The sequence below is a fragment of the Saccostrea cucullata genome, unplaced genomic scaffold, assembly GCF_032062105.1.
Source record: "Saccostrea cucullata isolate Sc308-1 unplaced genomic scaffold, CSIRO_AGI_Scuc_v1 ctg3804, whole genome shotgun sequence".
Classification (NCBI taxonomy): Eukaryota; Metazoa; Mollusca; class Bivalvia; order Ostreida; family Ostreidae; genus Saccostrea; species Saccostrea cuccullata.
Window position 1 is genome coordinate 3,052 of NW_026939504.1, and position 23,123 is coordinate 26,174.

General features: G+C 34.1%; 2 protein-coding genes across 2 annotated transcripts in view; one reads left to right on the forward strand and one right to left on the reverse strand.

The window, feature by feature from the left end:
- Positions 1–3,982: 3,982 nt before the first annotated feature.
- Positions 3,983–23,123, reverse strand: part of LOC134253117 (ubiquitin carboxyl-terminal hydrolase 15-like) — a 73,182-nt gene continuing 54,041 nt past the window's right edge. Inside the window, exons 6-7 of the mRNA XM_062735627.1 lie at positions 11,766–11,939; positions 3,983–4,159 (exon numbers count right to left, since the gene is read on the reverse strand). Of these exons, the coding sequence (XP_062591611.1) occupies positions 3,983–4,159; positions 11,766–11,939 (351 nt within the window). The remainder of the gene's footprint in view (positions 4,160–11,765; positions 11,940–23,123) is intronic.
- Positions 16,141–20,437, forward strand: LOC134253118 (uncharacterized). The gene is made up of 3 exons (XM_062735628.1): positions 16,141–17,528; positions 19,274–19,513; positions 20,241–20,437. Exon 1 carries the CDS (start codon positions 16,141–16,143, stop codon positions 17,398–17,400), a length of 1,260 nt encoding a protein of 419 aa, XP_062591612.1. The 3' UTR covers positions 17,401–17,528; positions 19,274–19,513; positions 20,241–20,437.

The following is a 23,123-nucleotide window of genomic DNA, read 5'->3' on the forward strand; positions in this document are numbered from 1 at the left end:
ATTAAAATAATCGGAGGTGAAATTCCAAATAAATGTTTTAGCAATTTGAATGCGTTTACATACAAATAAGCTTAATGCGTCTGGAAACCCCAATGTAACAATCAAAATGAAATTATTCCCTAGAAATCGAATGTCAATTCATTAAATTATCATGTTTGTTCATTGAATTACCTTTTATTATGGCTTCATATATAATGTACCCTTCTAAGATTACTATTTTTTTTAATTAAAACACAATTTGCTAAGCATCATTATTTATGAGCACCACGTGCCCATCATCATTTTACCAGAAATATAAAGGAGAGACAACTCAAAACCATCATAATTTACTTGACACTTCGAAAGTGTGTTAAAAAGTCAAATTTCTATTGAATGCAAACAAAACAGAAGAAAGAGTCAACAACTTTGAAAAACAGGTATAATTTGGAGATCTGTAATAATTAAATCATTAACAGAAATTATGCATCTTTAAACCAGGTAAATGACGATGATTGTATACCTTATGCGTTAATTAAGATTAACTTGTTTAATCCAATTGATGATCAATTTAAAAGTGCTGAAAATACCAACGGTACTAATTCTAGCCTACCGGTAATGAGTTTAATGGCAATTATAGCAGATACTCTCATAAATACGATGTTGAAAATTTAGGCCAGATGTTTTTTTTTACTTCTGTGAAATTTTATCCGTATAAATTTTACGGATTTATACAACACGTAAAAATTATCAGCACATAAAAAATACCCGTTAGGGTGAGTTAACCATGCATCGGACACATACCTTGCTCCGGACAACTTTAAGCATTAAACTCTCTTTCAACTTAAGAGTTCCATGTATTTATTTGTTTCTGTCTTGAAGCTAAAGATTTAAATTTTTTAATGATGCCGATTAATATTATCATGTTGTGATAAAAATATCCCGAGAATGTCCTTGAAGTTACGTCATATTTTACATCATCAAAGGGGAATAACCAGAAATTTATGATTTTGCAATTTTTAGAGTTATCGATCTTTAAATTCGACTTCAACGGAACACGTCAGACTTTGGTGAATTTGTCTTAGATTGGTAATTTTACATAAATTTTAAAGAAATTTCACTTCAGTGTTTGTATTATTCTTTTTAGAGCTGGTTTTACAAGTATGATAATTTCTCCGTACATCGGACACAAATTAACCATGCATCGGACACTTTCTGATGCAAAGGCAATCACAACCATTTTCATATAGAACCCAACTGACAGCTGTTTTTCTCGGAAATAGAAAATAAATACTCTAAATTTTCAGTCAAAATACAAGTTATCCATATATGAAGTCTAGAATCTGTCTCAATTTATTTCTACAAACAGAGTATGATAACCCATGCCGATAAGCGCGAATTACCACGATACAAGCATTTTAAAGCATTTCTAAGGCAAAGTGAGGCATCTTGAATTGTTCTACATTTGTGCAACGATATCGTCAATTAAATTTCAGATGAGGGTTATTTCTAAGATTAAAGGTAAAAGTATATCCATATCAAGGATTTTAAAGCACTGTGATAAAGGTATGATATTTTTCCAGTCCAAATACCGTCTGTCCGATGCATGGTAAACAATGTCCGATCCATGGTGAATTCTGAGTTATTTTTAAAAACTCGATTTTTGATAATATTTTCTCAATAAAAAGCATATAATTGTGTCCAAAATTTATATTTTAATCACAAACTAAATGTTAAACTCCATTTTGATAATTTTCCGTCAGTAGTGAGATCACTAGAACTTGTTGAAGTACAAGGGTGTCCGATGCATGGTGAATTCACCCTATACAGTAATCAATAGAGCCCCACCCTAACACAAGAACCTCTTACCCAAGGGGTGATAAATTTCACAATTTTGGAAGAGGCTTCAATGCTCATATAACTATGCATTTAGTAGATTTGTTTAATACCCAGGAGCAGTGGAGAAGATTTTCAAAGAATTAATATGCTCTCACTATATAATCAGTAGAGCCTCACCTTAACACCAGAACCCCTGACCAATTAATTTCACATTTTTAAACAAGATGCCCATGGGCCACATCGCTCACCTGAGTAACTTTGGTGATTGTAAAGAAGATTTTTCCTATTTATTTCTATGTAAAATTTGGATTCCCTATTGTGGCCCCGTCCTACCCCCGGGGGTCAAGATTTTGATAATTTAGAATCTACACTACCCAAGGATGCTTCCGTGTAAGTTTCAGCTTTTCTCTCTGATTGGTTCTTGGGAAGTAGATTTTTAAAGATTTTTTCTATATATTTCTATGTAAAACTTGGATTCCCTATTGTGGCCCCGCCCTACCCCCAGGGGTCACAATTTTAACAATTTAGAATCTACACTACACCAGGATGCTTTCACATAAGTTTCAGCTTTCCTGGCCCAGTGGGTCTTGAGAAGAAGATTTTTTGATGACCCCACCCTTTTTTTGTCTTTTTCTTGATTATCTCCCCTGGGAAGGGGACTTGGCCCCTCATTTTTACAACTTTAACTCCTAATCACCCAAGAATACTTTGTACCAAGTTTGGTTAAAATTGGCCCAGTGGTTCTTGAGAAGAAGTTGAAAATGTGAAAAGTTTACAGACGGACGGATGGTTGATGGATGGACTACGGACAAAATGTGATCAGAAAAGCTCACTTGAGCCTTTGGCTCAGGTGAGCTAAAAAGGTACTCTTGCTCATCATAACTATGTATTTAGTAGGTTTGTTTAATACCCAGGACCAGAGAAAAAAATTTTCAAAGAACTAATTGTTTTCACTTATGAATAGAGCACCCCCCCTTTACACCAGAATCTGGGAACCAGGGGCCTTAAAATTAACAATTTTGCAAGAGGCACTTTTGCACTTTTAACTATGTACTTGGTTTGTTTGTTTAATATCCAGGAGCAGAGAAGTTTTTTTTTTCAAATAAATAATGCACTTTCACTATATGATCTATATAGCCCCCTTACACCAGACCCCTGACCCTGAGGTCTTGAATTTTACAATTTGGGTAGATGGCTCACTGCTTAGTACAATCATGCAAACAGTTTGACTGCAGGATTGATGTCGGGAAGTGAAGAAAAAGATTTTTAATGATTGTATTAATTTTGGTGGTTAAATCTGGTCCCATCCCTCACACCCCAGGGATGCAGGAACCCTGAAATTAATGATTTTTGTTCCTATTCAAACATAGATGCTATATGCAAATATGAGTGACTCTGGAGACCTAATTAAAGTTTTGCAATAATAACAATGATGAGAATAATGACACAAAGGAAAAAAAAAACTAGAACTGTCCAAACGGGACAAAATACCCCCCGCTGGCTTTTTCAGAAGTAATTTTTTCCATAATAAAGATATGTATCAAACACAAATTATGAAATTTTTCTTCCAGTGACCTTGAACTTCCCCAAATGACCTTGGGTCAAGGTCATGACACACCCTTGGGTCATGGGCAATCTTTGTGTGAAATGAGAACCTATCAAGTTTATCCATAAGAAAGATATGGACCGGACACGAATTATGAAATTTTTCTTCCAGTGACCTTGAACTTCCCCAAATGACCTTGGGTCAAGGTCATGACACACCCTTGGGTCATAGGCAATCTTTGTGTGAAATGAGAACATACCAAGTTTATCCATAAGAAAGATATGGACCGGACACGAATTATGAAATTTTTCTTCCAGTGACCTTGAACTTCCCCAAATGACCTTGGGTCAAGGTCATGACACACCCTTGGGCCAAGGGCAATCTTAGTGTGGAGTAGTAGTTTCTAATGTCCCTCTGTAAAAAAGATATGGACCGGACACGATTGCACAGACAGACGGACAGCTAGACAGACGGACGGACGGACAGACAGATGGACAGACGGAGAGACGGACAAGGTGATTCCTATATACCCCCCCAAACTTCGTTTGCGGGGGGGGGTATAATAATCAGAAATGCATACTCGAGCTTAAAATGACTCAGGTATGCTGAACATTTTTTTTATTATTTAAAGCCTCTTACTTCATCAGAGCGGTTGTCTGTATCCTGACATTCAATGTATGGTTTTTTCTTAATTCTATTTAAATCTTCATGTAATCCATCAAGCAGAAAAGCAAGTAGTTCCTGTGAATCTTGTTGCTGGTATCCAGAAAACTGGGGAGCAAATTTTCCGACTTGTATCTGGAAATAATTTTTTAAAAAATTATATTGAAAACAGAGAAATATGGTAATTTACTTGATGGAAAAAAGATTGGGCATACTATGCATGTACATGTATTCATGTATTCAAAATGTAGGGCCAAAAAAAAAAATGTGTGTTTCCGGTAACATGTCCCTCAAAATTAGGGTAGGTAGGTAGGCAATTACTTTTTTTTTTACTTTTACTTTTTATTTTAACTGAACATTATATTCGACTGTTTTTTAGGTAAACTGTATATGATATTAAATATTAACAAGTAGTATTTTGTTTTCTAGAGGTATAGGTAGCAGAACCAATTGCAAGAAATTGATTTACAGAAAAAGACATTTGAAGTTTAATCACAATTTAATAATGAAATTTTGTCACATTTAACAAACATAGGTAATCAGAGATTACAGAGCTCACCTCAACGAATGTTGTCTTTAAGTAAGGCAAATTAAGTCACACAATTAACCAACAAAAAGTGTACATCCAAAAATGCAAAATTTATGCAATTTTGATACTTTGGAATAGACCTATATAAAAACTTAAAACTAGTTCTTCATCATGAAAATGTGATTAAAATCCAGCATCTGAAGCAAGATTGAGAGTTTTCATCCCTCGATGCATCATTTGTGCAACTTTGGTTTATATATGCCTTATAGTTTCTTGGTGATAGACCTGCACCCATAACTTTTACGAGGTCTATTATCTGGAAAATGTATGTCGAATTCAGCATCTGAAGCAAGTCCATTAGTGTGCATCCTAAGATGTATCATCCATTCAAGTTTGTTCAACATAGAGCTCAGAGTTACTTGGAAATGAAACCTGTATAAAAAACTAACCTTTCCACTAATCCGGAAAATATAGGTCAGATTCAGCTTCTGAAGCCAGCCTAGTAGAATGCACCCTTAGATGTACCATCCATGCAAGTTTGGTCATTATAGGGCTCAAAGTTACTTGGAAATGAATCCTGCACCATAAACTTTAACCTTTTACTCGTCCAGAAAATGTAGGTCAGATTCAGCATCCGAAGCAAGTCTGGTAGTATGCATCCCAAGATGTACCATCCAGGCAAGTTTGGTCATTATATGTCTCATAGTAACTTGGAAATGAAACCTGCACCAAAAACTTTAACCTGTTCACTCAACTCGAAAATGTAGGTCAGATTCAGCATCCGAAGCAAGACTGGTAGTATGCATCCTAAGATGTACCATCCAGGCAAGTTTGGTCATTATATGTCTCATAGTAACTTGGAAATGAAACCTGCACCAAAAACTTTAACCTGTTCACTCAACCAGAAAATGTAGGTCAGATTCAGCATCCGAAGCAAGTCTGGTAGTATGCATCCTACGATGTACCATCCATGTAAGTTTGGTCAACATAGGGCTTATAGTTACTCGGAAATGAGACCTACACCAAAAACTGCACCAAAAATGTTAACCTGCACCAAAAACATTAACCTGGTCATTCCTTTGCTGAAATTGCAGCATCTGAAACTTTGACTGGTACAATGAAACACATTAGAAACATCTTCCATGCATGTCTAATCAATATAGGACACAGAAGCACTTAAAAAGAAAACTGCTCCAAAAAACTTAACCTTAACCCGGGATGCCGACGCCGAGGGTATTACATAAGCTTCCCCAACTTCGTTGAGGTGAGCTAAAAAAGTAAAATAAAGAATTCAAGATTGTTTTTCAGGCCTTCTTCTACCTCAACCTCATTATCATTACATGTAAAGACATAGTTAATATCCATTTCTTTCACGGCCAATAATGTCAGAGTTAAACCGCCGTTGTTAGCTTCAAAATTATGACTATCTCCAAATAAATTTCCCACAGTCCAGTGCCAAAGAAAGTTATATATTGCAGTTATTTTGTATGAGTGTGGACATTTCTTGAGCTTAAACCCAATGACAACATGTGGTGGACTCGGAATTGAGTGATGCACATATAAAATAAGTGATGAAATACATCTGGGGCCACAATTTGACACACTAGCCATATTCCTGGAGTGTTTGCCTAGTGGCTGCCCCTTACAGCGTTTTAAATGAATTGGAGTGCATTTTAAAACTGAACTAATCATGCTAATAGGGGTCAAACAATTCTTTTATGCTATGTATTATATATCATTGGATTCGTAATAAATTAAATTTTTCTCATCTATTTACAGAATTTTTATTGTAATTTTCTATAAATAAATAATTCAGGTGAAAGCAGGTGTAAATCGCAAAGTAGATATTTTAAACGAATATGCCAAAATTGTCTTTAAAAACTATGAAATTTATATGTGATGTTATAATTAATGATTAAATTATTTTTTATTATCCATTTTATTAGTTTGATTCCTCAGAAATCAATAATTGTAGTGATACTACAATGTCAATCTCGCCAACAAATTTTCAAACTTGTGTGATAAAACTTGATTTCTAAACGTTTTTGAATATTTTAATGATCAAATTCTATTACAATAATTATTTTCTACACCTTTACATTTATAGCTATGCGTAAAATGGAAGATATCTTCTGAATTTCTGAGAAACAGGTAACGAAATCGGCACTGCGCGGTCCCGAACTTCACAAAATTTTCGTATCTTATATTGAAGTATATTACACGTGTAGATCATTATGATTATCAAACCTTTCAAGGAATATGTAGTTGATAGCTTGAATTTCATGTAATGCTTTACTGGATGAGAAAATATTGCGTATTGACCGAGTTATATGCTCAAAAAACATCGTAAGTAACAGTCCGCCATTTTGAATTTTGATGGAACTTTCCGAGATTCTTATGTTTTTTTAAACAAGTAAATCATGTGATTTCAAACTGTAGTATGATGCAATCATCTATTGTTAACCTGCAGGTGGCCACCTGTGCTCTGATAATTTAAAAACAAGCGGTAATTTCAAGTCAAATCAACAATGAAAATATACACACGTGTCAACATCGATTTGGTCAAAAGTCTCATTAAGGGTTGGATGCTAAGTGTCAAAAGTCGTCATTAAAGGGTAAAGGAGGGAACGATCTAAGGGGAAAAGAGCTATTATCTACGCATGTATAATCTTAAGATGCTTGAAAAGACGTTTTTATTTATCTGTTACAAGTGCCTTTTTAACTGCGCGCGTTTTGAAGACTGTGGTTTTAGAACAAATTACGGTACATAATCCGGATTTGCAATAAAAAGTGCTAGGGTCGGCGCGTAAAATTAGGGTTGGTTGGGTTACCGGAAACACAGGTATTTTTTTTTTTGCCTAGCTTAAATCACTGTGTATGGAGTTATTGGCAGATATAGTAATGAATTAGTGCTACAAAAACAAGATGTGTTTGTAAAACACTGATGCCCCTGTATGGCAACATAGTGAAGAATAAACTTTTCTTAAACGCAAATCTAATATATTGGTACCCAAAGTAGGGTATTCTCACTAGAAATACAATTGTGAAATACGAAAGAAGGCCAGGGTTAAATTTTTTCATAAGTATGGAAATGCCCAAGGTCAAGGTCAAAAGGTCAAGATAATTGGTATCCAATGAAAGGGCTTGTCACAAAGAATACATATGTAAAGTATGGAAGCCCTAGCCCTAACCTAAATAAGTTATGGCCATGGTTAAAAATTTTACAAGGTAGATCAAACTCCAAGGTCAAGGAGAAAGGGTCAAAGTTTTTGATATCAAATGAAAGGTCTTTTCACAAGGATTAAATATGAATAGGCACTAGCCCTAACCCTTTAAAAGTAAAGGTAAAAGTTTGCTTTTTAAAAGTAGGTCAAAGGGTCAAAGTTCTTGGTATCCAATGGAAGGTCTTTTCACAAGAATTGCACATATAAAGTATGAAAGCACTAGACCTTACTGTTCAAAAGTTATTGCCAAGGTTCAATTTTTTTCATAAGTACGGAAATTTCCACGGTCAAGGTCAAACGGTCAAAGTTGTTGGTATCCAATGAAAGGTGTTATCACAAGGAATACATATATTTAGTATAAATGTCCTGGTATTTACTGTTCAAAAGATCTGGCCAAAGTAAAAGTCTGGAATTTTTGTGTAAAAGTGGGTCAAACTCCAAGGTCAAGATCAACAGGTCAAATTTGGTGGTACCCAAACAAAGGTCTTGTCACAAGGAATACACATGTGAAATATGAAAGTCATAGTTCCACTATTTCAAAAGTTATGGCCAAGGTTCAAGTTTTTGCAGACAAACAGACAAACAGAGAGACAGACAGTTGGAAGGACACGACAAAAAACTATATACCTGCGAAACTTCATTTATGGGGGCATAAAAACTTCATTTACGGGGGCATAAGAATAATAATGACCATATTCATTATACCCCTAATCCTTAAACTCATTGAATATAATAATTTGACATAAGTTTGTGTCTAGTGTTTATGAGATTAGCTCTTAAAAGTTGTAAAACTAAAATGAGGTGTATTAAGGTGTATTGAGGTGTAAAGAGGTGTATTACTATTTACTAAATAGCTACGTGTCATATGGAGGAATTCATTGGTCAGGTATTCCTAGTACATTGATTGATATTGTTATTTATTGGTGTTTGAAATTTGGTGGTGATTGATGAGGTTTAAATTGAATTACTTGATTTCAGACTTTCAGTGTGTTGTATCAGCTAGGTAAACTGGTTTTATTTATATTTCATGGTTACTATTATTATTACTTCTTTGGAAATGTTAGGAGCCATTTCAACGAAGAGGGGGAATATGCAACAAGGGTTATGTATTGTTATTTAATGCTAGTCTATACTTGTGCTACGTATATGTGAGAATGTATATGAAAGACTTTGTATAAATGAGACAGTTGTTATTTTTAGACACAGAACGGACAGTAACATGACTTTATCCTATTCACTGAATTCCCGCTTTTACGAACTAAAATCAGGCACTCTTAGCCTAGCCGTTGAACTATTAATCCTATATACACATAGTAATATTTGTGAATTCTTGTGAGTGTCCCTGTAAGATAAATTTATGAAATATATTCTAAAGTAAAGTCTAATATGCTCTAATTATCAGTCTAAATGTTTGCCTATGTGTCGTCTATATGTTGTGTGCAATTGTAATATTTCAGGTTTTTGAGATTTTATTTCCACGTAATAAATTATTGAACCTGAACCAGACAGTCATTTTTCTGATGTTCTACCACTGGCTACATAGCCTTTATATATGATCCACTTTAATGGCTCCTATATTCACCTGGTTAGTCATGATTTGAACAAATTTAAATCTATATTACCTTTTTTAGATGCTTTTATTTTGATGATCAATTGTGGCTTTGTTGTTCTTGTGAAGAATTTTCATGATTTTTCCAATGTACTCCTAAGTAAAACCTTGATCACCCATTGTGGCCCCACCCTATCCCTGGGAATCATGATTTGAACACACTTGAATCTATGTTAGACTTGAGGATGCTTTCATATAACTATAACCAATCATGGCTTTGCTTTTCTTAAGAAGATTTTTAAAGATTGATGATATCAAGTTAAATACCCTTGCAGAAATAAATCCTGGAGGGTCAGGAGAAGTCAGGATATCCAGGGATTTCCCTGAGATATCCTGACATGTCCTGCTCTCCAAAAGTTTTGCTCCTGACAATTGTCAAATCCTGAGATGTCCTGATATCAGGTTCAGGATTTTATCAGGAAATGTTAGGACTTCATGTAAACTCTTACCAGAACAGGATCTTCCCAGGATTTTTCAGGTCTTTTAGAAGAGATCAAGTCCTGACACAAGGAAATCTCAAAACTTTTGATATTTTCTGAACTAAAATAAACTGAATCAAATAAAACCTGGTATATCTTGAGATCAGGACTGTTCAATTCAAAGTCCTAGAATATCCTGAAGTCAAGACTCAATATCTCTATGTGGTCCCTTCATTACAATTGCCCATGTGTTAAGTGTTAATTCTTTCTGATGATAGCATCACAAATGATTGGGGGCCAGGCAGGAGTTTCTTTAATTTATTGACCTTCTAATCTTCATCCCATCAATTTGCAAACGCTTTCCTCAACCTAAACAACCTGTTGTGTCCCCCACAATTACTTAAACTAAAGCAGTATCCAATGAGGAGAGCCAGTCAGGCTTTGTGCGCCTTCTCAGACCAGTTCAAAATTTCAACGCAAACCAAAATGTTTGTGAGGAACATGAAAGTATTTATACAGTAAAGAAGTGAAATATGCTTTGGGAAATACAATATGCCATCACCATATTGAACTAGATGTCAACATTTAAAAGTTAATTGTGTCTATGTCCATGAGATGAGGAAATTGAAGATACGAATGATCTGGATGCAGTGAGAGGAAAATTTCAAAGATTTGTTGGTGGTACTAAAGAATGCTATGAAAAGGGTAAGTGCATGGGCTTAATTTTGTATTTCCATGCATCCCTCATTTCTGATTACTATGATTATTTAGCATAGTATTTTAAGCTCTGTCTTAATAATAAATCTGTTCAGTACTTAATTTAGATATAAATACAGTATGTTATCAGTAAATACAATACATGTGTAAAATATATGTTACATCATGACATCATGTAATTAATGTTTTATAAATAGTTTTTAATATATGATCAAATATTTTCCTAAACAATTATTGCAAATTCTCTGTAGTTTCTTTTAAGAACTATATATAAACACGGTCTAATGTACATTATTATAGTACACAGCTCAGTGCAGTATTTTATATATTATCTATATTTCTTTCAGTGTAATTTGCTAATTTAATATTGATGCATATGATTTTTTTTCTATTGACTGGTCTTTCATGACCAACTGAACTATGATAAATATCATATCTTTTTTTTTTTTTTTTTTTTTTGATTTTGACCATTAATATAAACAATATTGTGAAAAATGTTTTAGAATAATAAAGTAACTTAATTTACGTTACAGGCCTAATAACAGAATGCATCCCTGGAGTCAGTTTTACCACCATTCCTTGCATCATGAAAGACTTTTTAAGTTCCAAAGAAAAAAAAATGATTAAAGAATAATTTGCATAAATAATAATTCTTTTGTCTTTTTAGTGTACAGAGAGACATGCATTGTCCATATTTGAATGCATTTTGAGAACTTGAACCTGTTTTTGAAAAAAGTGACAAAATCCCAGAGGTCACTATGACAATAAGGGGATTGTTAATCTCAGGAATATCTCAAGATATCCCAGGATTTTTACACTACAAAGTCAAATTCCTGAGGCCAGGATGATGACAGGATTGTAATCCCAGGAAATCTCAAGACATCCCGGGATTTTTGTACTACCATGAAACATGTGAAATATTCCTGAGGTCAAGATAATTGTGGTCAAAGGAATTCTCAAGACATCTCAGGATATTTTGCTTTACCAGGATGTCCTGTGAAATCCTGAGAAATCCTTGTTCCAATACCATCCTGACAATTCCTTAGGTCAGGTACCAGGATAATCTTAAGATTTCCTGGGATTTTTAACCAAGATATCTTGAGAAAATCTCAGGAAATCTTGGGATATCCTGGTCTATTTTCACAAGGTGTACGGCTGAAAATCTCAATATAATAGTGATATACCACTATTATAGCGGAATTAACGTCCCCCCCCCCAAAATGTCTAATGTCGCATGTCTTACTTTGAAGTTCCTTGGTACTGTATAGCTGTATCTTCCAGACCACATTGTCTTAATTAAATCAGCATAAGATGTAGCAATTTCACCTCCCATTCCTAAAGGATTTTCTTCATTAATTTCATCCTTCCATCTGTCTCCAAGTAGATAATTTGTCAGCTTTGGCACATTTGACATACACTTTAAAAAAGATTGAAAAATTTATGTTAAAGAAAAGTTTTCTTTTCAACTTTATGTTAGGGATTTGTTATGTATATGTGAAGTAAAATATTGATCTATTGCAGATTTCATTGTATACTGTGGAATGGGGGGGATCAAATGCATGTTTTTGGATACTGTAAAACAAGAAAATTTGGCACCTACGTATTTTAGCGCAAACGCAAGTGGGAATGCATTGGCGCAAATAAATTTTAGTGCTTGCACTTGTCATTAAAAAAAATAAATGTGATATTGTTTATTTATTTATCCATGCCCGGACATGTATTTGACTTTTTGGTTAGTCCAGCACGGAAACAGAATAGCACTCCCGTACATAAGTATACATACGTCAACTTTACCGTGGTTTTACAATCATATGGACATGGCAAAATGTTAAATTTTATTTTAATTTTAAAAGAAATGGAGTATTTATGCATTTTATTCATATTAAAAGAATGGATGAATTGAAAGAAATTTACTTGGATAAACGGTAATCATAATCAGGTATTGTCTGCAAGCTCAATCACCATGCTTGATTGCATTGTTTACCTAGAGGCGATAGATGATTGACACACCGAGAAGCCAAACTTGGAAGGTGCTAACGATAATTCTATTACATATCGCCTTTCAGCTCTACGAAGTTATCATATAGCATTTGTTTCCTTGTGTAGCGAAGCATAACTGAGAAGATCTCATTTCAAAGACTTAAAAATAGTGTGTCATGTGACTACACTCGGAACCCAACCCATATAAAAGCGACTGTCCACGTGTGGATATCATCTATACACGGAGGCTGTATGACAGCCTCCGTGTATAGGGATTGTCTTGCCCATGGAATGTAAACAGGAAGGATTTCCCAAGCACCATCTATCGGTGGAATTGTTTTCATTACCTTGAGAATTCTATTTTTAGAGCGACTCTGCGTTACACCGACCGCAAGGATAGGCATAGTCTAAAACAAAGATCGCGTCACATACAAGTATAAACAAACAGTTCTACTTTTTCTAAATAAACAGGATTTGTCTAATATTTTTTAAAATGACGTGTATATAAATACACTTCCTACGGAATATGTAAAAAAAAAATGTGATTTACTATTAATTTTTTATCAGACAGAATATTAGGAGATTTTGTTCCAACAGACGATGATAAAGCATGTTTTACAATATGCCGAGCCTTTTCCCGCCAGTTCTCACACCAAAACAAGAACGAGAAGAAATGAAGTGGCGGATCTAGAGGGAGTTGGGGGGGGGGGGGGGGGTTAACATCCGTGGAGAGTGATCGAGGAGCCCCACTTATCAATTGCTTCTTTTATTAAAGTAAAAACTATCTCTAGTTACAGATAAGTTTAAACTTTAGTTTTATATTTAATTGTAAAAACTTCCACCAGAATTCGCCTGTGTATCAAACTAAGTGTGGAGACGCAGATGTACCTGTCTGTTAAGAAAATTTCAGATGTACATGTATTATGACAGTTACTAATTGAAGAAAATCCTGCTATGTCGCATGCAAATGTTTTATGTCGCAGGTATAAATATAAGATATTTTAATAATAGATCAGGCATTTCAGTTTTAATGGAATTTTTTGTGCTTGATTGTTGTTTGTAATCTCATTTTCATTCCTTTTCTAATTTCTTTTTGAAAGGACCGATAAATTGGTTTGCGGCCGATTTTTGACGCTTGCATCAATAGGTTTCATGGAGTTTTTTAATCTGACAAGGATCGATGAATAAACAAATGCATAGTATTTTTATATGTAGGAATATTAACAGTCTAGTTTTGAATTGTTTATTTTAGGAATGACTCTAATTCTTGGCCAAATTATTCGATGATAACCTGGTTTGGATCAGTTTACGCTTTATAATCCGCGAAGCGGATTATAAAAAAGCGTAAACTGACCCAAACCAGGTTATCATCGAATAATCTGGCCAAGAATTAGAGTCATTCCTTATAATTTAATTTTTAAATAATTGAACAACTGTGGCCCAGGGTGTAAAATTGTAGTGGGACGTAATAACTGATACACAGATCTAGCAGCCATGATGTTTGTTTACACGAGGTAAGAGCGAGTTACTGTTTGAAGTTAAAGGCACATTTATTAAATCTGGATTTTTTTATGAACCCCATGGACTGGAAATGAGAGGATTGCATGGATACAGATGATTCAGCTGGTTGTCAAGGGGGTGTGTCCCCATACCAAACCAGGTTATCAAGAAATGGTTTGCGTTCCTTTTTGGAAATCAACCAATGAGAGACTAGAATATAAACAAAATTAAATTATTTGATATTATGTATAATTTCAGGAAACACATGAAAATAGATTTACACTTTCTACAAGCGGTTTGAGTGTTTGGGGGTACCCTCACATTAGATAAGAGAGAAACAAACGGCAACTCTGATATTGAGATCAAAATGCATTTGTAACGTTTGACCCTTGGGTACAACCCAAATTTTGGTTCATAGGATTTACATGATTTATCACATAATATCCTAATTAATAATTAAAAATCATATCTTCTGAAATAAGTTGTCTTATTGTCATATCGTTGATCCTTATTTGCATTTGATACTTGTGTTTTACCTCTTTCACATCCCAAACTTTAATTATTTTTTATATACAAGATTACATGTATTTCTGATCATTGGTATTCATGTCAATTTTTTTTAACCTACATCATTGGTAAAGTGATTGTTTTAACAGAGTTACTGAAAAGCAGAAATCATAGTTATATATTTATAACTTTTCTCTACGTAATTTGTAATCATGTCTCATTGTTAATGATTGTTTTAAACAGATAAACTGAAAAGGACAACCATTTCCACTGGTATACGAGTAAAGAAAGACATTTTTTGGGTTAATCTGTCATATGATAAAATACTACATTTAATAATTCCAGAAATATTGGTTGTCAAATTTGTCAAGATATATCTTTGTTATTGTAAGCAATACTCCAGTTCTCCAAAAACAATTTAAACTTGTGAAATAGCAAGTCTTATGAACTTGATTGTTCTGTTTACATAAAGTAAGAAAGTATATTTTATTCCACTCAAAAAATTGTGTTCTGGCACGAACATTTATTGCATGTTAATGAAGTTGTGTTACTTAAAGAAAATTCTGTGTTGCTTTCAAGCTAGGTCACCCCATTTTGTATCACAAACATTTAAGACAAACTGTACTATATTAAGTTGTTCATGTCCAATTACCTGGCTGCTTCTTTTTCCATGTTAGCTCATATCATAACATTATTACAATAAGGCTGAGAAATTTTAATTTTGGTAGCTGTTACATGTCATAATTATGTTAACAGTAGGTCTCTGTGACCTATAAATAAGATATCTTGAAATATGGAGACTCCTGACAGGCTGAGGCCTAGTGCTGAATCCAGAAATTCTGAAATAGGGGGACCAGTTTGAGGTCAGGGAAGGGTCCCACAATTAAAACACTCATTTATCAAATATTGCATATTTTTTGGACTCAAAAGGGAGGGGACCAGGGACCCCTTTTAATTCCGCCAGTGGGCTCATGACTAGAACATACTAAACCTACATTCATCAAACCGGGCCTGGGGGCATACAACTTAGACAAGCTCACTTTTGATCTCAGTCTCACTTTTCCACTATATATTCCTTAAGTGAGACTGGGATAAAAAGTTAGCCCGTCTAAGTTTTATGTCAACCAGGCCTAGTCAATTACTGTTTCTTACTTTGAAAGGTTTAATATTGAAAGTATCTCATCTAAATAACAGTGAACTTTAATCAAGGCGAAGTTTACATTACAAAGATGAAATTATAATATCCCAAAAACCTCATGAATATTGGAGTATCCTTTGAAAAAAATGTTGAATTGAAAAAAAAAAACTACACATTATTTCTCATAATATTCTTTACAGCAATGTATGAGATATATATTTCTTTTGTGTTCTCTCATACATGAAGCCTCCGTCTAACAGTACTTTCAGTACTTTGATTTCTTGAGCGAGCATAACATAGGCACGTTTGTATTCGTGTTGGGTTTTACATTTATTGTTTTAAGTCTATACGTCTCTAGGACGAAGTCCAGAGAAAATATAATAAAGTGACTTAACTGTTTGTAATCTTACCAAGAACGCTGTTCTGGTTGTTTTACTTAGGTGTTTTTTCTTATATACCTGTTGTAAACACGTGTTTTTGTCTTATATTGATAATGTCGGATTTGGACGACAGAGACGATGTCCTGTCGCTGGGGGGAAACAGTGATGAAGAGATTTTTGATAATGAAACTGAAAAAATGCAAACTAGGTCTGATAAACTGTCACAGTGTAAAACACGTGGCAATAAAAAGAGAAAGTCGGCCATAGAGCCCGGTGTAAACACAACCGTCACTGTTAAACCGTCTAAACAAAGACATGTAACGAAAAAATCAACAGGAAATGATACCTGTTTAGACATAAACGAATTAAAATCTGCATTAGGAATTGATACTATGTTGCAATCAATTTCTACTCTTGCTAAGTCTGTTAAGAAAATTTCAGATGTACATGTAGGTCAAAATTGGCAAAGTACGGCGCCCAATACAGGAAATGAGACAGTTACTACTGGTCTGCCCAGTGCTACTGTGTCTAGACCTATATTAAGTTTAGATCAGGGTGAATCAAATTTTTTTGACAATGAAAAGACTTTGAACGATTTTAATTTGAGCTATTTGGATACCCCCCCCCCCCCCAGTCCTTCATTGCCTGGGGTAGATCCTCAAGTTGCTTTTCAAAATGCTTTTGAGTCGGTTGATAATGAGAAGCCTTTAGATGATGATTCATCGTGGAATATTCCACAGCTAAATCCAGATGAGGTTACCGGCCCTAAAATTGGGTCTGGTCTAGCCAAAGCAGTTAACGCTGCACTCTCTGTTAAATCTTCAAAAGAAACCATGAATGACATTGGTAAAAAATATAATAGACCAGAAAATTGTACTTTGTTGAAAGTTCCACGAGTAAACAAGGAAATATGGGATGTTCTCGGAAAACAAGCTCATTCTTCTGATTTGTCTTTTCTAGAGATACAGAAGTCTCTGGCCCAGGGTTTAGTACCTATTGTCAATTTAGCAGATCAATTAGCAAATAATAAAGAAATAGACAATCAAAAAACAAAAGCCATGTTATCTGATTCAATCAGTCTTCTTGGTTATGGGTTTTACAATTTGTCAATGAAAAGACGACATGAGATCAGAAATCACTTGAATCCTAGGTACAGGAAGATATGTAGTTCTGATGTCCCTATTTCTGAAAATCTGTTTGGTGACAGCTGTATGTCAAAACTTAAAGACATGGGTGACATAAATAAGTATCCCCTTAGCTCTAACAGGGGGCAAGGTGGAAACTACTCTGCATACAGAAACAGAGCTCCTTTAAACTACAGGGGTGCTGCTGGAAATTTCCAGCAGCACAACCAAACATATCAGTACAGTTAAGGTTACATGTAAGCAAACAGAGGGTACCAATACAGACCTCGAGGAGGCCAGAGCTACAAGAGAGGAGGACAGAGCTACTCCCAGCAGCAAAGTTATTTTCAGAGAAACAGTCAGAAGAAATAGTTAAGGTGAGAAAACTTAACATTGACTATTGGAAAAATTTTACAAATGATAAATGGATTTTAAGCACAGTTGAAGGCTATAAAATTGATTTCATTGAGGAACCAAAACAATTTTTTATTCCAAAAGGAATCTCCTTTAATGAAAATGATTCAAAACTGGTTCAAAATGAAGTAGAAAATTTATTAGCAAAGGGTGCCATTGAAAAAGTTTACAATCCATCAGATGAATATATTTCTAACATTTTTTTAGTACCAAAGAAAGATGGAAGTCAGAGACCAATTATAAATTTAAAGAGTCTTAATGAATTTATTGAATACCAACATTTTAAGCAAGAAAATCTGCATTTTGCTTTGGAACTAATCGAAAAATATGATTATTTGACATCAATCGATCTTAAAGATGCTTATTTCAGTATAAGTATCCATCCAGATTTCAGGAAACATTTGGCTTTTTATTGGAATGATAGTTTGTATAGATTTACTGTTCTTCCTTTTGGTCTGGCCTCTGCGCCGAGAATTTTTATTAAAGTTTTGAAACCAGTTTTTGCAGCGTTCAGATCTATGAATATTAAATGTTGTTACTATATTGATGATTCTCTCATTGTTAATACAAGCTTTGAGAAATGTAAGAGAGAAACTGAAATAGTGACAAATGAGTTGGACAATCTTGGTTTCTCAATCAATCGCAAGAAATCAGTAATGATACCTACTCAAAAAATAAAATTTTTTGGCCTTATCATTGATTCTGTGGAATTTAAGGTCTTTCTTACTGATGAGAAGGTATCAAAAATTATGTCATTATGTTCAGAGATTTTACACGAGCAAATTGTTCCAATTCGTAAATTTGCATCCTTGATTGGTCTTATTGTTCATGCATTCAATGCTATATTTGTTGGACCTTTGCATTACAGAAATTTGGAAAGAGACAAAATAAAAAGTCTTAAAAATTCTATAGATTATGAATCGGAAATGGTTATTTCAGAAAATAGTGTTCAGGAAATAACATGGTGGTTACATAATGTAGAAAAACTTAATGGGAAATTAATTCGCAACCCATCAGTTGACTACTGGGTTGAAACTGATGCATCCCTTCAAGGTTGGGGAGCAAGTTTTGAGGATAAATCTACTGGAGGCCGTTGGTCTGTTTTAGAATCTAAGATGCATATTAATGAATTGGAACTTAGAGCTATTCAGTTTGCACTCAGAGCTCTTTTTTACTGGGTATTTAAACTATCACATGAATATTAAATCTGATAACACTACTGCAGTTGCTTATATTAATTCCATGGGTGGAATGACTTTTCAAATTTGGAACTGGTGTTTAGACAAAAATATCATTATTTCAGCTAAACATATTCCAGGAGTGGAAAATGTAAAAGCAGATTTTCTTTCAATACAATTCTCAGATTCTAAAGAATGGATGTTAAAATCCGATATTTTTATTAGAATTTGTCATCATTTTTTCTTTCCGGACATTGATTTGTTTGCTTCAAGACTTAATTAAGTTAGTTAAGCAATTTCATTTCTTGGGTATTTGATCCAGATGCTGCCGATACTGATGCTTTTTCCCTGAATTGGACCAATTTAAAACCATATATTTTTCCTCCCTTCAGATTAATAGGGAAAATAATAAATAAAATCATTTCAGATAAAGTAGAGGAGGCTATTGTAATCATTCCTTTATAGAGAACTCAAAGTTGGTTTCCAATGTTAATTTCATCTTTAATTTCTGTTCCCGCCAGGTTACCAAGGCACAAGGATCTCTTGATCATGCCGCATACCGGAGAGTTTCATCCCATGGTAAGGAAAATGTCCTTGATAGTCTGTGTTCTATCAGGAAACACCTTGAGAGTCAGGGAATTCCAGAATTCGAATGCTCAATTATTAATGCAGCCCTTAGACCAGCCACCAATAAACAATATCAATATGCTTGGCAAAAATGGGTTTTTTGGTGTGGTAAATGGAAAGTTAATCCCTATCAACCGTCTGAGGTGAATGTTGTCAAATATCTGGCACATTTAATGAAACAGAAATGTTCATATTCAGTAATAAATTCAAATAAAGCTATGCTTTTACAAACCCTTTCCTTTTTCAATGTGAAATGGGTAAATAACCAGATTCTGATTCCAAAGTTGTTAAAGGGATATTATAATTTAAATCCCCCTATACCTAAATGTAAAAAGACAATGTGAAATGCGTAAATAACCAGATTCTGATTCCAAAGTTGTTAAAGGGATATTATAATTTAAATCCCTCTATACCTAAATGTAAAAAGACATGGGATGTCTCAAAAGTTTTGCTTTTCTTAAGTGCCCTTTATCCAGTTCAAACACTGAATCTCAAAATGTTGACACTAAAATTAGTAGCACTTTGTGCACTAACAACTGCTGCAAGAGCACAAGGTCTCTCAGCTTTGAATTTAGATTATATGTGTATTTACAATGATAAAATTGTGTTTCAAATTCAAACTCTTATGAAAACTTCAAGGCCAGGTATTGTATTGCCTTCAGTCACATTCCATAAATATGATAAAAAAGAACTTTGTGTTCTTGATACTTTAACAGAATATCTAAAGAGAACAAAGGATGTACATAAAAGTCCTTTTTTAGTTATATCATATAAAACTTATTTGAAAGTGACAACTTGTACACTAGCTAGATGGTTGAAAGAAGTTTTACTTTCCTCTGGAATTGATACCTTTACCGCTCATTCCTTTAGGGGAACAGCAGCATCCCTGGCATATAACGCTGGCACCTCCATGAAGGAAATTATGGATACAGCTAACTGGACCTCTTCAAAGACTTTCCATGCGCATTATTTGAAAAAACTTCCTGTGCAGAATTCCTTTGCGAAAAGTGTGTTGGACAATAATATGAAAAGACAGTGATTCAAGTGAAGTTTTCTTTTTTGTGTAAATAAACGGCTGATATTATTTCATTTGATTAAACATTCAATGTGTTTATAAAATATTTCTTATTGTGTTTGTTATTTTGTGACAACACTTTGAATATGCTATATGATACCCTCGTAGAGCCGAAAGGCGATATGTAATAGAATGTTCCCTCATCCAAGCATACCTTTAGGGATGTGAAGGATGAGAGACATTCTATGTAATGAGCCTGAGGCTCAAGAGGGTATCATATACCCACCCATATTTAATAGACTTTCATGTTTTGTTTTTCCCAACCCCTTTTGTGGGTTGTCACAAATTCTGTAAATTATGATATCCACACGTGGAGAGTCGCTTTTATATGGGTTGGGTTCCGAGTGTAGTCACATGACACACTATTTTTAAGTCTTTGAATTGAGATCTTCTCAGTTATGCTTCGCTACACAAGGAAACAAATGCTATATGATACCCTCTTGAGCCTCAGGCTCATTACATAGAATGTCTCTCATCCTTCACATCCCTAAAGGTATGCTTGGATGAGGGAACATTATCGGGTAACAACTAACCACAGTTTAATTAAATTATAATTTGGCAGAACTTTCTCGAAAGATCCTACCATGTACAGTGCTAGTGTGTACATATAAAATCCAACGACCCTTCGACAATACGTAGTCGAGCGTTCCCGTTTACATGTACAAGTTTATAATGTGAAAGCTTTGAACACATGCAAAAAATTATATTTAGAAATCTGTTAGCGCACAATAAATTTTAGCTTTCAGAGGCTCTTGTGCCATTTAAGGCACTAAAATTAGCAGTGCACCAAATATTCTCGTTTTACAGTATTAAAGAGACAATTTCATAATTTGAATGATGAGGCCAAAAAAAAAAAATATGTGTGTTTCCGGTAACATGTCCCTCAAAATTAGGGTAGGTAGGTAGGCAATTACTTTTTTTTTTACTTTTACTTTTCATTTTAACTGAACATTATATCTGACTGTTTTTTAGGTAAACTGTATATGATATTAAATATTAACAAGTAGTATTTTGTTTTCTAGAGGTAGGTAGCGGAACCAATTGCAAGAAATTGATTTACAGAAAAAGACATTTGAAGTTTAATCACAATTTAATAATGAAATTTTGTCACATTTAACAAAAAAGTAAAATAAAGAATTCAAGATTGTTTTTCAGGCCTACTTCTACCACGACCTCATTATCATTACATGTAAAGACATAGTTAATATCCATTTCTTTCACGGCCAATAATGTCAGGGTTAAACCGCCGTTGTTACAACAATCATGTAGCTTCATATGACTATCTCCAAATAAATTTCCCACAGTCCAGTGCCAAAGAAAGTTATATATTGCAGTTATTTCGTATGAGTGCATGTGGACATTTCTTGAGCTTAAACCCAATGACAACATGTGGTGGACTCGGGAGTTGAGTGATGCACATATAAAATAAGTGATGAAATACATCTGGGGCCACAATTTGACACACTAGCCATATTCCTGGAGTGTTTGCCTAGTGGCTGCCCCTTACAGCGTTTTAAATGAATTGGAGTGCATTTTAAAACTGAACTAATCATGCTAATAGGGGTCAAACAATTCTTTTATGCTATGTATTATATATCATTGGATTCGTAATAAATCAAATTTTTCTCATCTATTTACAGAATTTTTATTGTAATTTTCTATAAATAAATAATTCAGGTGAAAGCAGGTGTAAATCGCAAAATAGATATTTTAAACAAATATGCCAAAATTGTCTTTAAAAACTATGAAATTTATGTGTGATGTTATAATTAATGATTAAATTATTATTTATTATCCATTTTATTAGTTTGATTCCTCAGAAATCAATAATTGTAGTGATACTACAATGTCAATCTCGCCAACAAATTTTCAAACTTGTGTGATTAAACTTGATTTCTAAACGTTTTTGAATATTTTAATGATCAAATTCTATTACAATAATTATTTTCTACACCTTTACATTTATAACTATGCGTAAAATGGAAGATATCTTCTGAATTTCTGAGAAACAGGTAATGAAATCGGCACTGCGCGGTCCCGAACTTCACAAAATTTTCGTATCTTATATTGAAGTATATTACACGTGTAGATCATTATGATTATCAAACCTTTCTAGGAATATGTAGTTGATAGCTTGAATTCCATGTAATGCTTTACTGGATGAGAAAATATTGCGTATTGACTGAGTTATATGCTCAAAAAACATCGTAAGTAACAGTCCGCCATTTTGAATTTTGGTGGGACTTTCCGAGATTCTTGTGTTTTTTTAAACAAGTAAATCATGTGATTTCCAACTGTAGTATGATGCAATCATCTATTGTTAACCTGCAGGTGGCCACCTGTGCTCTGATAATTTAAAAACAAGCGGTAATTTCAAGTCAAATCAACAATGAAAATATACACATGTGTCAACATCGATTTGGTCAAAAGTCTTATTAAGGGTTGGATGCTAAGTGTCAAAAGTCGTCATTAAAGGGTAAAGGAGTGAACGATCTAAGGGGAAAAGAGCTATTATCTACGCATGTATAATCTTAAGATGCTTGAAAAGACGTTTTTATTTAACTGTTACAAGTGCCTTTTTAACTGCGCGCGTTTTGAAGACTGTGGTTTTTAGAACAAATTACGGTACGTAATCCGGATTTGCAATAAAAAGTTTTAGGGTCGGCGCGTAAAATTAG

Coding starts and splice junctions, on each gene's coding strand:
- LOC134253118 (XM_062735628.1), top strand. CDS start 16,141: ATGTCGGATTTGGACGACAGAGACGATGTCCTGTCGCTGGGGGGAAAC.